Source organism: Aotus nancymaae, unplaced genomic scaffold (genome assembly GCF_030222135.1).
Source record: "Aotus nancymaae isolate 86718 unplaced genomic scaffold, 86718_ANA_hifiasm-v0.15.2.pri h1tg000077l, whole genome shotgun sequence".
NCBI lineage: Eukaryota > Metazoa > Chordata > Mammalia > Primates > Aotidae > Aotus > Aotus nancymaae.
Window position 1 is genome coordinate 20,515,439 of NW_026988492.1, and position 13,904 is coordinate 20,529,342.

General features: G+C 49.5%; 1 protein-coding gene across 11 annotated transcripts in view; it reads left to right on the forward strand.

Moving 5' to 3' along the window:
- FRMD4A (FERM domain containing 4A) overlaps positions 1-13,904 on the forward strand; it is a 679,421-nt gene that overhangs the window by 612,954 nt on the left and 52,563 nt on the right. For 10 of the 11 annotated variants that reach the window (XM_064368421.1, XM_064368419.1, XM_064368420.1 and 7 more), the window contains 2 exons: positions 4,567-4,643; positions 10,243-10,381. In XM_064368421.1, coding sequence (XP_064224491.1) covers positions 4,567-4,643; positions 10,243-10,381 — 216 coding nt within the window. Of the gene's footprint in view, positions 1-3,913; positions 4,387-4,566; positions 4,644-10,242; positions 10,382-13,904 lie in introns of those variants that run through there. The other variant, XM_064368424.1, reaches the window with a different exon arrangement.

Genomic DNA, 13,904 nt, shown 5'->3' on the forward strand with positions numbered 1-13,904 from the left:
ATTAGCTCCTTGGGCATAATTGGCCATAGGAGTTACACAAAATTCTAAGGGAACCTGCCCAGTCATCCTGATGATCACTGTGGGTGTCTGCTGTGTCTTTACACGGAGGGGCAGAGTGTGTTGGCAGCTTTATGTGGTGGTGGATTATGAGGGCTACACCGAGTCAGCACAAACTGAGGACACTCCCCTGATGTGGCTCAGACCATTGGGGCTGCCCGGAAACCAGCTCAGTCAGAGCCCACCTTACCCTGTTTATAGAAGGGAGGCTAGATGGAGCATCTCCTGTTTGTTGATTTGCTTGTTGTGTTTGCTCTGCCAGCTTCAAAGTGAAGTATTTAACAGGCAGGGCCTCTAAGCCAGGGGCACAAGAGCCCGGGGGCAGAAATGCCCCCATGAAGAGCACGATGCCTTTCCAGCAAGCTGCTCCCCAGCTCTGGGCAAGGGGCAGCTGCTCCCACCCTCCTGGTCCCTGCTGCCTTCATATTCCTGCTCCCCAGCTCACCCCCTCCCTCCTAAGTGAAGAGAAAAGGATCAGACCACTGTTCCGACATGTACACCTCCTCTTCTGTTCCTGGGACCTGTTTGTTTTTGTTTGTGTTTGTTTGTTTTGAGAGGGAGTCTTGCTCTGTCACCAGGCTGGAATGCAGTCTCGTGATCCTGGCTCACTGCAACCTCTGCCTCCCAGGTTCAAGTGATTCTCTTGCCTCAGCCTCCTGAGTAGCTGGGACTACAGGCGCCCGCCACCATACCGGGCTAATTTTTGTATATTTCGTAGAGATGTGGTTTCGCCATGTGGGCCAGGCTGATCTCGAACTCCTGACCTCAAGTGATCCGCCCACCACAGCCTCCCAAAGTGCTGGGATTCTGGGCGTAAGCCACTGTGCCCGTACTATTCCTGGACCCTTCTAATGTCTCAATGCAAGAATCTGATCTTGAAAACCACCCATCTCTTCACCTCACTTTTACCCTTCCTTCCCAGGATTGCATTTGCAAAACAAAAAAATCATGCTTAAAGCAAGCATCAAGGGGAATCCATTGTACTGCACCCAGTTACAAAAATGTCTAGTGCATCAACCCCGGGGAGATGCCTGGGAGCCAGGACTCCATGGTTCACGGCCAAGGGCAGAAGCTGGAGGCAGGGCCTTCCCACGGGCAGTACAGCAGCCACAGACGGGGCCCTGCAGCAGAATCCAGATCGTTTTGTCCGGGCCCTTTGGCAGACGTGCAGCTCTCCACGCCGAACCGCATCAGGGAGCACTTAAAGCAAAGCTTGGTTTGTGTTTTATTTTGCATGGAATGGGGGAAAGAGGAGTTGCCAGGGAAACAACCCCTCGGAGCATTCTGCGCTGGGATTCTTCATCAGGTGGGAAGGGGGCTTCCCATGAAAGGCACAGGGAGTTTCTCAAGCGTGCTCACACCTGGTTCTGTTTTCTTCCCTCGTTTTGGAGGGTTTGAGGGTCCCACCTCCCTGGGCCTGCCCATTAGTCTGGCAGGCACCTTACCCCACAGTACCTGCCAGGACGTAAGGCCAGGACCAAGTCCACAATAAGCAGGGCCCAGTGCAGAATGGAAATGCAGGGTCCCTTGATCAAACCATTAGGTGGGTTCAGTGTACACTGCCCGGGTGATGGGCTTACCAGAATCTCACAGATCACTAAGGAACTTACTCATGGAACCAAATCCAACCTGTTCCCCAAAAACCTATGGAAATAATGTTTTTAAAGCATATAGCAACGAATACAAAAACCAAAAAAAAAGGAAGGAAGGGAGGGAGGAAGGGAGGGAGGGAGGGAAGGAGGGAAGGAAAAGGAAAAAGGAAAGGAAAGGAGGAAGGAAGGAAAGACAGAAAGAATGAAAAAACTATTAGGAATTTCAAGATGTCAACAGCAGATTGTGAAACTAAGCCAATGACCTTCTCAGCAAACAGCCCTCAGGTGGCACACCCAGAAGGCCGATCCTGTCCAAGACTTCACTTTGCCTGAGCAAGGCAGGTGCAGGATAGGGACTGAGAGACCCCCGTGGGGTGCAGCCAACAGGAACTTTTCATTGAAGTACCATCCATATCCCTTACTTAAGAGGAGGGGAGGGGCAGTGGGAGAAAAATTATCTGTATTTAAGGATTTGCAGCACACACTTAATAATTTTTTTTAAATCTAAAAGTTGGGGCTTGAGTTAGGAAATCTAAGAAAAGAATGATTCTGGTTTTTCTGGAGTTACTCTCTTTTAATCTGCCAGCATTTGGAAGAAGTAAGAACAATTGGGATTCATAGTAAGATCTAAGGTCATTTTGTGCCAGCACCGTGCTAAGATCTGTGGCTGCTGAGATCTGCCTTAGAGGGGTCATTTTTGCCATTTTACAGAGGGGGAAACTGAGGCTAAAGGAAGTGCTGTAACTTGTGTAAGATTCAGAAGCTTAGAAGTAGTGGAGTCTGCGCTGGGCGTGGTGACTCACCCTTGTAATCTCAGCACTTTGGGAGGCTGAGGCAGCCAGATCACTTGAGGCCAGGAGTTGGAGACCAGCCTGGCCAACATAGTGAAACCCCATCTCTACTAAAAAATACAAAAATTATCCAGGTGTGGTGGCACACTCCTGTAATCCCAGCTACTCAGAAGGCTGAGGCACAGGAATCACTTGAACCTGAGAGGCAGAGTTTGCAGTGAGCCAAGATCATGACACTGCACTCCAGCCTGGGGGACAGAGCAAGACTGTCTCAAAATTTTCTTTTTTAATGTAGGAGAGCCTGGATTGAAACAGATGCAGTCACACCACAAAGCCTGCGCACCTGACCAGTTTGCTCAGTGTACTGCCCCCAGGTTATGAGGCCAATGTCATAGAACCTGTTCATTTTTGTAGCTCTGGCTAAGTTCAGGTGGAATGTCTCTGAATATATAACAACTGGGGACCAGAGAGGAACTTTGGGTGTTTTCACTGAAGGATTTATAGTGGCCAAGCATCAGATAGGAGCTTGAGACTCCGCTCAGGTGCTGTTGAATCTGTGACACAAAGCTACCAGTCAACATACCGCTTTGGGCCATTTGCTTTCCTTGCAATGTCCCTCCACCCACCTGGAGTTGATGCTTAACAAGAAAGGAAAATACTATTTCCTTGGGCTTCAGAGTGAAATGCACTCTGAGCCCGGGACAAAAGAGGCCGCTCTGTAATAAGAGATAATAGATATTCTCCTTCCCAGTATTTACGCAGACAAAATAATTGTAAAATCCCAGAGAGCAGATTATGAAGATAAAAGAAGGCGGCCATTCCGGAGGCCGTTTTCATTCCAGCCCAGCATTATTCCGGGTGCTGGATGCACTGGCCAACTGTTGACTAGCCGTGTCCCCAGCCTGAGAAGACGGGTGGGTGGGATACAGGAAATGGCTATCACGAGAGAACATGAGGATGTCAGAGAGGGTCAGGAGCCTCAGGTCTGAGGACTCTGGGGGTAAGACCCTAAAAAGCATTCATCTCAGTGACCAGAGAAAGCAGGGAGCTCAGGGAAGCTGTTCCCTGCAGAACGGCAAAAACAAGATTCCTGCTTTACCCCTTCTTTCTGCAAAATAAACCGAAATTCCAAGTGTATTGAAGGCGATGCAGTCACCATCAAATATAAATGTAAATGTGTGTGCACACAACTTGAACCTCCTGTGACATTTCCCAGAGGGTGAAAGTAACTTTCTTTTGCATCCAATGAATGAAAGGAACCGCGTTCCTGGAGCAATTGAAGGCAGCCCTAATTACTTCCAAACATTACAGTCGGCTTCTTAGTTAACGAGCTCACTGGTCTGAAGGGGGAAGGACCGCCAGGGCCCCTTCATGCCCCTTCTCACCCTCCCTGGCCAAGCCTAAGGGAGAGACTCCGGCTGCACGCGGCGTCCTTCCAGGCGACAGAACTCTTGATTTTCTTTGTGCCGTAGCAGGAAGACTGGGCTTGACAGGCTCACACTGTGATCTTGAGTTGCCTGCCCCCGAAATAAGGTCCCAGCCTCCTCCGCCCTTAGCAAGGCTCTTACACATTAGTGAGCAGGAAGTGGAGTCCCGATGGGAGGCTGGGAATCTGAACGCCTTCCCATTTCAGCACTGGAGGGAGGAAGCTCGACTCAGCACTCCACGCAGATGGCCACCGCTCCCTCCTGAGAGCTCGCTCTGCGCCTCGCGCTCTCTCCCCTCGCCCTGCCGCCTTCTCTGCTCGGTCCCTCTCTCCCGTCTCCACCTCTCCTCCCTCTCCTGGAAGGGAAAAGTCTGCCAAGCTGGGGACGGCCAGGGGCACACCAACAAAGGCCAACCAAAGGCGGAGAACTTGAAAAGAACTTGTTTTGTTCCCGTTAAGGAACCTGCAGGAAAATCCACACCCACGTTGCCTGGTTTGAGCTGGAGAGCTGCGTGCGTGTGTGTGTGTGTGTGTGTGTGTGTGGGTGTGTGTGTGTCAAGCAAGGGGCGGAGGAAGCACAATCTACGGTCTCTGCTTTGATAAGGAAACTACCAGCTGTGGAAAGTTGACCAGCAGAGAGGGGACGACAGCCCAGGAACCAGCCGCTCCTAAGTTTTAAACTACGTTGTTTTCTGTCCAGATATTCCAATGGAGACAGTTGGAAAACCTGTATTTCAGAGAAAAGAAGTTTTCCGTGGAAGTTCATGACCCACGCAGGTGAGCTTGAAAAGTCCTTTTCTTACGGGACGGCGTGGCTCTTGGCCGGGCATGTTATTTATCTTATGATTTGGGGACTGTGGTGGTTCACGGTCAGTTTGGAGCAGGGAGGGAGGGTGGGTGTTCCCGGGGAATGGAGTTCAAATCAGTGAGGCTTTCTTTTGGATTACATATGTTGATAAATGCAGTGGGGTTGCACGTGTGTGTGTGTGTGTGTGTGTGTGTGTGTGTGTGTGTGTGTAAGTAGCAATTCCCTGACCATCTCATCTGGCCACATGTGTCCCTGGCTTATATGTGTGTGTGTGTCTGTGTGTGTTTGTCTTACCTGCCGGGGTACTGGAGGGAAGCTTTATGGCACTTTGTAACACACACCAGTAAGTCCACATAGGAAATCTTTACTACAGAAGAGTCTGAGGAATCCCTCCTCAGAGCTTCTAAAAGTGTTTCAGGCAGGACAGTCAACGCAAAAATGACTCTGTCACTGAAGCAGTTGTGCTCCATTGTTTTATTCCAGGAGCTGTAATTTTAGGATGTTAGTATTGTGGGTGGATGTGAAAGAAATGCAATTATTTTTCCCTCCACCCAAAATTGTACCCCAGAGAGCACCAGTGTTGTAAAAAAGTCCCTGCTCTCTAAGTCAGATTCGAGACAGTGGGGCCCCAGATTGGAATGCAGGGAGCCCGGAGTGGCCGGGGTCTGGGCAGCTGGTACCCACTGTCTTCCTCTCTTTGTCTGCCTCTGGACCTAAAGTTGTAGGCGTCCCAAAAACAGCAGTGTCATTCCCTAAAACCAGGCCTGACAACTAAGAAATCACTTTCCGTAAGTTCAAAAACATTTAAGAAGGTAGCCCCAGGAAAATGAAGAAAAGATCAGACCCTACAGAGGAGCAGAGTGGATTTTAGGCGCTGTTGACGCTCCAGCCTGGGCTTAGAAAGAGGACTTGGCACCATTTCCAGCTCACACATGGCTTCTAGTGCTCAAAACAAGCTGCGGTGCCCCCCACGAGCTCTGGACAGGAGGAAGACTGGGAGTTACCCTGCCCAATGAGAGAGCTCGGACCTGTGCAATAGCCCCTGCTCTGCAGTCCATGATAAGCCAGTAGGAATGAAGCCGCGCCTGCCCTCCAGGGTAATCTGCCTCCAACAGCCACTCCTGTATAGGGGAAAAGCTTATCTGAGCAGCACAGTTACTACAGGAATAGTGGAGAGCAGCTCAGAGTTTCTGCATCTCTGCAGTCAGCTGAAGATGGTAGCCTTTAACAGAAGAATATTTTATCCGATGTTTCTCAGGGTCCTCTGCAAGGGGTTTCATGGCCAGAAGCCCACTCCACGGAGCACAGATCCATCTGCACAGGCCAAGGGGAGCGGGTGGGGAGATTCCAAAAATAATATTCCAGCCAAGAAGAAGCTCACTGTCCATTTTCCAGGTGAACTGAATTGGACCAGGTTCTTAGGTGTGTAAAAGGAGGGGAAATTTAAGTACAAAAAGAGTGGGCTGGGTGTGGTGGCTCATGCCTCTAATCCCAGCACTTTGGGAGACCAAGGCAGATGGATCACCTGAGGTCAGGAGTTCGAGACCAGCCTAACATGGTGAAACCCCGTCTCTACCAAAAATACAAAATTTAGCCAGGCGTAGTGGTGGGCACCTGTAATCCCAGCTACTCAGTAGGCTGAGGCAGGAGAATCGCTTGAATCCGGGAGGCGGAGGTTGCAGTGAGCCAAGATCACTCCATTGCACTCCAGCCTGGGCTATAGAGTGAGACTCTGTCTCACAAAAAAAAAAAAAAAAAGAGTGAAATGAACTTTGCCACAATGGGTCAGATGCAGAAAGGGGATGCTCCATAGAATAAAAATGAGGGGCTGGGTAATCTAAGGGGCTGAGTGCAGGGAACAGACCCTCCTCCATGCCTGTGCTCTGCTGGGAATTCAGTGAACTCCCAGGCACCTTGGACAAATCCTTTAACCACACATGCATGTATCTGCGCATGTGTGTTTGTGTTCTCTCTGCGTCTGTCACCCAATCAGTGAGTACTACTAAATTCTCTTCTCTTTCCCAAGGCCCAGGGATATAGGAAAGAATCCAGACCTAACATGTGGGCCTGTTGCCTGTTAGACAGCAGTGATCAATGTCATGTTTCTTGAGAAGCTTCTGTGTCATGTTCGGGCGCTGTGTCAGCTGTGGCAGAGAAGGAAGGAAGTCGGAGGCAGGGTCCTCTTCCTTAAAGATCTTCTAGTGTAGCTGAGAAGACAGGCAGAAGAAGGAACTTATTTTTGTTTTTTTTTTAGAGACAACATCTCATTCTGTCACTCTGCTGGAATGCAGTAGTGCGATCATACCTCACAGCAACCTCCACCTCCCAGGCTCAAGCAATTCTCCCATCTCAGCCTCCCAAGTAGCTGGGACTACAGGCTCACATCACCACACCCAGCTTTTTTTTTTTTTTTTTTTTTTGAGAGACTGGGTCTCACAGCGTTGCCCAGGCTGGTCTTGAGCTCCTGAGCTCAAACAATCCTCCCATCTTGGCCTCTCTAAGTGCTAGGATTACAGGTGTGAGCCACTGCCTGGAACCCAGCTGAGAAGAAGGAACTGAGGGGTGTCACAAGAAACAAAAGAAGCTACTCTAGATGACAAGTAGCTGTAGACAGGAGAGGCAGGATTTGAACCTACGATGTCTGGCCTGGAGCTCATGCACTTCACCTCTTTACTGTATAGAAGGGCCAGATGTCATGGGCCATGAAGGGTGAATGGCAGGGTCACCAGAGGCATGACTGGTCAGGAAGGGAGAGGCTTACCAGGAAGGAGAGGTCTGAGCAGAACCTGGAGGAGTAACTAGGATTAAAGCCATGTGGTGGGCCCTCAGGAAGATATAGATGTCAGGTGGGGGCTCTTCAATTAGGATTAAAGAAATGAGGGAGGGTCTGGCTGGAGGAAAGTGGGAGGTGGAGGAGCCCGGAGGAACGACTGGAGCCGTCTCTCCTCTCAGGCAAACTCGCTCTGAGTACACCGAATTAGCCTGCAGACAGGCAGGGATTGGGGAGAGGCCCAGGGAGCCCGGAGATGGGGACCCAGGTTGACTTCAGCCTGAAAGACACAGGAGGAAAGGAAATGGCTTCAGGTCAGTTACTTAGCACGGTGGCAGAACCAGGGCTGTGACCTGTAAGGGCTTTCTTGCGCTCAGTTCTCTTTTCACATCCTAGTGGTGCCTTTTTTCTCTTGTACTGGTAGTTAATATTTCATGTATTTGTGGGCCGCGTGTGTGTGTGTTACGTGCATCGAACATGGAATGATCAAGGCAGGGTTTGTGGGGTATCCACGGCCTTGAGTGTTCACTCTTTTTATGTTTCAGTGTCACTGCTAGTCCTGTTTTCCAGTTACTTTGAAATATGCCTCGTTGTGCTTTTTCAGTGGAATGTGTCGTCCTGTTGCCTGCAGCTTTGCTTATTTGAGGCGGGGAAGAGGAATGGAATTGGCCTCGGGTAGAATGGTGTTCAGGGCTCAGCCCCTCCCCCAAGCCAGGAAGGGAGTCAGAACCGCAGTAATAGGATGGGAAGCGCCAGATACAATCATTTAATGAAGATGTAGTCGATGGGAATCGTTCAGGGCAGAGGCTGCTTTCTGAGCTGATGGGCACAGGTGTGATTGCAACCGTTGCCTGCAGGGCATTGGAAAACTCCGTGCCCTTTGTCCTGCTGGGGATCCTAACTCAATACTTAGCTTCATTCCTGAGGTTCTCCAGGCTGGGCCAATATTCCACTTTGAAGGTTTGGGCAAAATAGGAAGGGCTTGAAGGGAAAGATGAGGAGAGGAGATAAATTAATAATAGAGCAGGAGAAGAACTCCAAGTATCTGATTTAGATGCTCCGGGGAACTACCCGGACCTGACCAGCCACTTACCTCTTCCTCCCAGTTCCTGAAAAATGGAGGTCCTAGCCTTGAACCACCTTTCAAGATACTTTTCTTGTCTAATTTGGCTTTTCTGTTGGCGAGGTGGGGGGGCGGGGCGGGGGGGGGAACCATTTATTTCCAAGAGCAGCAACTGCTTGGAAGCCAAGCTGGGAGCACAGGTCCTGGTTTCTTTTAAATTTACAGAGACCATGGAGGGATTCCCCCTCATTTTCTCACTGGCTCCTTTTCTCAATTATTTTCAACTGTGCCCTCTTTCACGCGCTGGCTTTTTTTTTCCCCCCTTCACTTTTGTTTGAACTGAAGGGAGAAAACAACCCCTGTAGAATCCGTATCATTAACCACCAGATTTGAATTTCTCCTTAAAACTGAGGGTGAAGAAGACTCCACTTTAAATCTTTAGCCCCCGCAAGGTAAGATGATATGGGCAGCTTTCAGTTTTCTTCAAGGGACAATTAGCATTGTGAAAAACAGTTACTGTTTGCAAGTCCTGATTACCCCAGGTTTCTTCCAAATTAGATGCGTTAATCTTGAGAACACACATTTTGTTTCTGATGTCTAGGTAAAATGCTCCAAATCCCATCTCACCTTCCCATCAATTTGTGACACATACATACACACACACACACACACACACACAAATACACACATTCTCAGATTTCATTTGCAAAATAATCTGCCTAGCCTGTAAAATATACTTCACTGAGAGCATGACCATATAATGTTTTTTCCCTCTAACTCTGAATGTGGTGAATTATATGGAGATAAGCAGTTCCCATTTTCATTTTTAAAATCTGATTACTCCATGTATGTTTAAAAATATATAGATAAGGCCAGGCATGGTGGCTAATGCCTGTAATCCCAGCATTTTGGGAGGCTGAGGCAGGTGATCACCTGAAGTCAGGAGTTCGAGACCAGCCTGGTGAAACCCCTCTCTATTAAAAAATACAAAAAATTAGCCAGGCGTGATGGCTACTTAGGAGACTGAGGCAGGAGAATCACTTGAAGCTGGGAGGCAGAGGTTGCAGTGAGTCTGGATGGTGCCACCACACTCCAGCCTGGGCTAGAGTCACAGTGTGACTCTGTCTTAAAAAAAAATGTATATACAGAGGTTGAAGGAATTGGGGCTGGGCACATTTCTCTCTGCCTTTCCTCTCCTGATTCTTATACCCTCCCTGCCCTCTGAATAGATGGGAAATTGATCACCAAATCTTCAAGGAACATTGGGTTAGTGTTATGTAAGAGGTCCTGATTCCCTGGGATGCTGTAGCCTGTGGTGATTAGAAAAGAATGTACTCATCCCCACCGTAGGCGCGCTTCCTTTCTCATAGGGAGCAACATTGAAGGTTTTCTTGTCTGCGAAGTTTGTCTTGGCTCAGTGCCAGGTCCAAGATTGAAAAGGGCCATCCAGTGACCTAGAATGAGCCATCCTGTCCCAGACAAGGCCAAGACTTGGCCAAATTCCAAACTCTAGGGGGTCAGAAAATCAGAAGGTGGCCTTTGCCGGCCAGTGTCTCCGAGTGCGTGTGCGCACGTGAGGTTGTGTGTGTGTGTGTTTGGGTGTGTGTGAGCACTCATCTGTCACCTTTACGCCAGGGCTTCCAGGACCCAGTGGGTTCTGCACAGAAGCTGTTGACTAAGAAATGGTTTCTCTCAACAGAAACACGGTTAAACCTTGTGATTCTTGCTTCCCCAGGGCTTCAGTGACAAGGAGGACGTTTGGGCACAGCGGCATCGCGGTGCACACGTGGTATGCATGTCCAGCATTGATCAAGTCCATCTGGGCTATGGCCATAAGCCAACACCAGTTCTATTTGGACAGAAAACAGAGTAAGGTGAGTGACCAGACCTCTCACCAAGCCCTCAGCCAGCTTCAGAGCAGCCTGAGGCCATTGTCAGCCTCTCTCATTTAGGAATGAGAATTGGATGGGTGGGGAAGGTGCCATGTCCCTTGCCCTGGTCCATACCTTGCACAGGTACGGACTTGCCTCTTAGGGCTGTAGGTGGGAGGAATGAGACTAGCTCTTCAAGAGGGAACATTCCATCAAACTTGGTCCAGGGGGCTCCGGCGTACCATCAGAGCAGCTCAAGCTGCTGACTGGGCTTGGGTCTCTTGGGCATCTCAAGAAGCTTGTTCTTATGGCTTTCCCACCCCACCCTGGAAGATGGTCTCGCTCTGCAGTTGGAAAGCCTTGTTATTCAAAGGCTAACAGGCCAACTCACTGACACAAGTACTTCTCAAAAAGAAAGTATGGGCCAGGTAGGCCCCTTTTGAGGAATTCCCACTGTGCTTCTGGCCCTCGGGAGAGCGCCCCCCCTCCACTAGCAGCATAAAGGCAAGCCCTTTTTGGTGTTTAAACAGTGGCATATTATCTTCCTTTTGAAAAAAAGAAAAAAGTAATCGTTCTCAATGAATAGACACCACCTAACTGTTTAGGGTAATTGCTGTGAAATCCCTCAGGCGGTTCCAACTGCCAAATCCATTTTTTTTTTAAAGTGCAAAACTGGAAAAGTTAAAAAAAAAAAAAAAAAAGCAAAAGCAGCCGCCCTGTTTCCCTCAGGTAGACCTAGAGCCTGGGGCCTTGGTAAACAGCCCTCCTCCAGGGAGATGTCACCACCCCCAACTCTGGGCACGCAGCTGTGCTTTCTGGTGGGTGAGAGGATGACGTCTCCTTGGTTCACACAGGGCTTATATCAACACTCTCCCCTCTTCCTCCAGCCCTGTCTCCCCAGACTCCCCCGTCAGCCCCCCACCGGCCACGCCCATTAATTCTCCCTCAGGAAGAGCCCTGCCAAGATGGCCCTGCAGCTTCTCTCAAGATGCTGCCGGCTTGGGGTGGGGAATACAGACAGAAATCACGCTGGGCACCTGTGCTAGTGGTTTCCAGCGCTTCCGGAGGTAAATCCTCCATTGTGGGAGTTCTTGGGAGAAGGTGGCACGATGCCATGCTTATTGGGCACAAGAGTCACTTGAATCGGTGTCCTCTACTGTTCTTTCTCTTTTGCCATCTTTTCTGTATTTTAAGGGGTTTCTCTTTCCCTGGGGAAGAGGAGAGTGAGTGAGTTGGGGACAAGGGGGAGGTGATAAGAGAAAGATAGTAAGAAAAGAGTACAGGGGCTGGGCACAGTGTAGTCCCAGCACCTGGGCAGGCCAAGGCAGGAGGATCACTTGAGCTCAGGAGTTCGAGACCAGCCTGAGCAACATAGTGAGACCCCTGTCTCTACTTAAAAAAAAGAAGAAGAAGAAAAGAGGACAGGAAGAAATGAAACAATCCCTCTATACTTCAGTTTTAAATCGAGGTCTGTCCCCAGTAGCCATCATTTTGTCCTTCATAAAATATTTTTTCCTCGACTTCTTTCTGAACCCCTTTTTGGTCATTTTCTGGGATGAGTGAGTGCAGGACGGAGGACTTCTGTTGTTAGGAAGAATGAGAGTTTTCTCCTCAGCTCTCCTGGCAATGATGGATCCTAGCACAGGAATTTGAAGCTCGATTAGATCAAAGGAAACAGGGCCAAAGTGTTTTGACTCATGCTGGATATTGACACGGTTGGTGGGTGTCAGGGTTTTGCTCTCCAGGGGCAGCCGATGCAGGTCAACACCTGCGAACACTGATTTCATCCTCTTTTGTTGGGTGACGGATGGTGAGGGTAGAGGATTGGGCAATGCTCCTGAACCCCACTGCCAGTTCCTCTTGAGGGCAGACCCCACACACACTGTACCACAGTGTGGAAAGAGAAAAAGAAAATGTGTACTTTGCCTGAGGATAGCACGGCATTGGCTGTTCGAGCTTCTCTCTGTGCTGGTTTTTTTGCATAGGGGGTCTCTTGGGCATCTCAAGAAGCTTGTTCTTAGGGCTTTCCCACCCGACCCTGGAAGATGGTCTCGTTCTGCAGTTGGAAAGCCTTGTTATTCAACAGGCTAACAGGTCACCTCACTGACACAGCAAACGCATCTCAAAAAGAAATTATTGGCCAGGTGCCATGGCTCATGCCTATAGCCCCAGTACTTTGGCAGGCCGAGGTGGGCAGATCACTTGAGGTCAGGAGTTCGAGACCAGCCTGGCCAACATGGAGAAACCCCGTCTCTACTAAAAATAAAAAAAAAATTTTTTAAAGCCAGGCATTGTGGCAGGAACCTGGAATCTCACCTACTGGGGAGGCTGAGGCAGAAGAATTGCTTGACCCGGGGAGGCAGAAGTTGCAGTGAGCTGAGATCGTACCACTGCACTCCAGCCTGGTTGACAGTGAGACTCCGTCTCAAAATATATATATAGATATATAGTAGGTCACTTAGTAACACGTGCCTTTTAGGAGACAAAACCAAATGCCCATAGCATTAGGGAAGTTTCAGCTGTCCCTTTTGTGAAAGTAACCCTGGGGGACTGAAGAAAATGCCCACACTCCCAGGAAGAGGAGGGGGAGAACCTTTCCCAGGAAGCCTGGTATACCCACAGATGCCCTAAAGCCCCCACGCTTCTCATAGGAACCAGTTCCCCAGCCTGCAGTGACAGGTGAGGGTCGCCACCCACTATGTGGGAGTTGGAGGCCTCTGTTTTCCAGCTCTGGGACCCTGGGTGGGTGTTTCGTTGTTGGTGCTTTGCTTTCCCCAATTAGCACAATAAAATTCCTGACCTCAATTATTGATTGGTCAAATGGCACCACGTTTGTGAAATTGCTTAAGGAAATACATGCCATCTTTTATGAGTGTCATTGTTAATTTAGTGTACCGTCCCTGGCCAACACTTGCATGAAGTTTAAATTCTCTGAAAGGCCCCCAAATGAAATCAGAGATGAGGACATTCCCTTTGGGAATTACAACACCTTTTTGTTTCCAGAATGTTCTTTATAGAACAGCAACGTGATTCATCTCTGATGGGCAGCATAGCCTCTGGGTGAGTGATGGCTGACGAGGCTGGGACAGAGAGCTACATAATATTTCTGGGCAGCCACTTCTGGCTGGCATCCTGGCCACTGCTCACACTGTACTGGGACGTGCCGACCATTCCTTTCTCTGAAGAGCTTCAGCAAAGCCCAAGCCTCCCAAGTGATGTTTTCTCAACCGCAGAGAGACAAGTGCGGTCTAGTGGTTTGAGTCAGTGAGGGTGGGGAGCTGTGAGGTTCAGGTGCTTTCCTGATGCTTGGTATTTTCTTTTCAGGGGGGCTGTGCAGATCATTTAAGGAAATCTCTCCTTCTTTCTGTCCTCTCTCTCTCTCTCTCCCTCTCCCTCTCTCCCTCCCTCCCTCCCTCCCCCACTCCCTCCATCAGCACTCCACACATATACATCAAAAAACCATTGTACCATCTAAGACAGGGCGGAGGGAGGCTGTGCCGGTTGGTTATTCGTAGCTGCTTCAGAA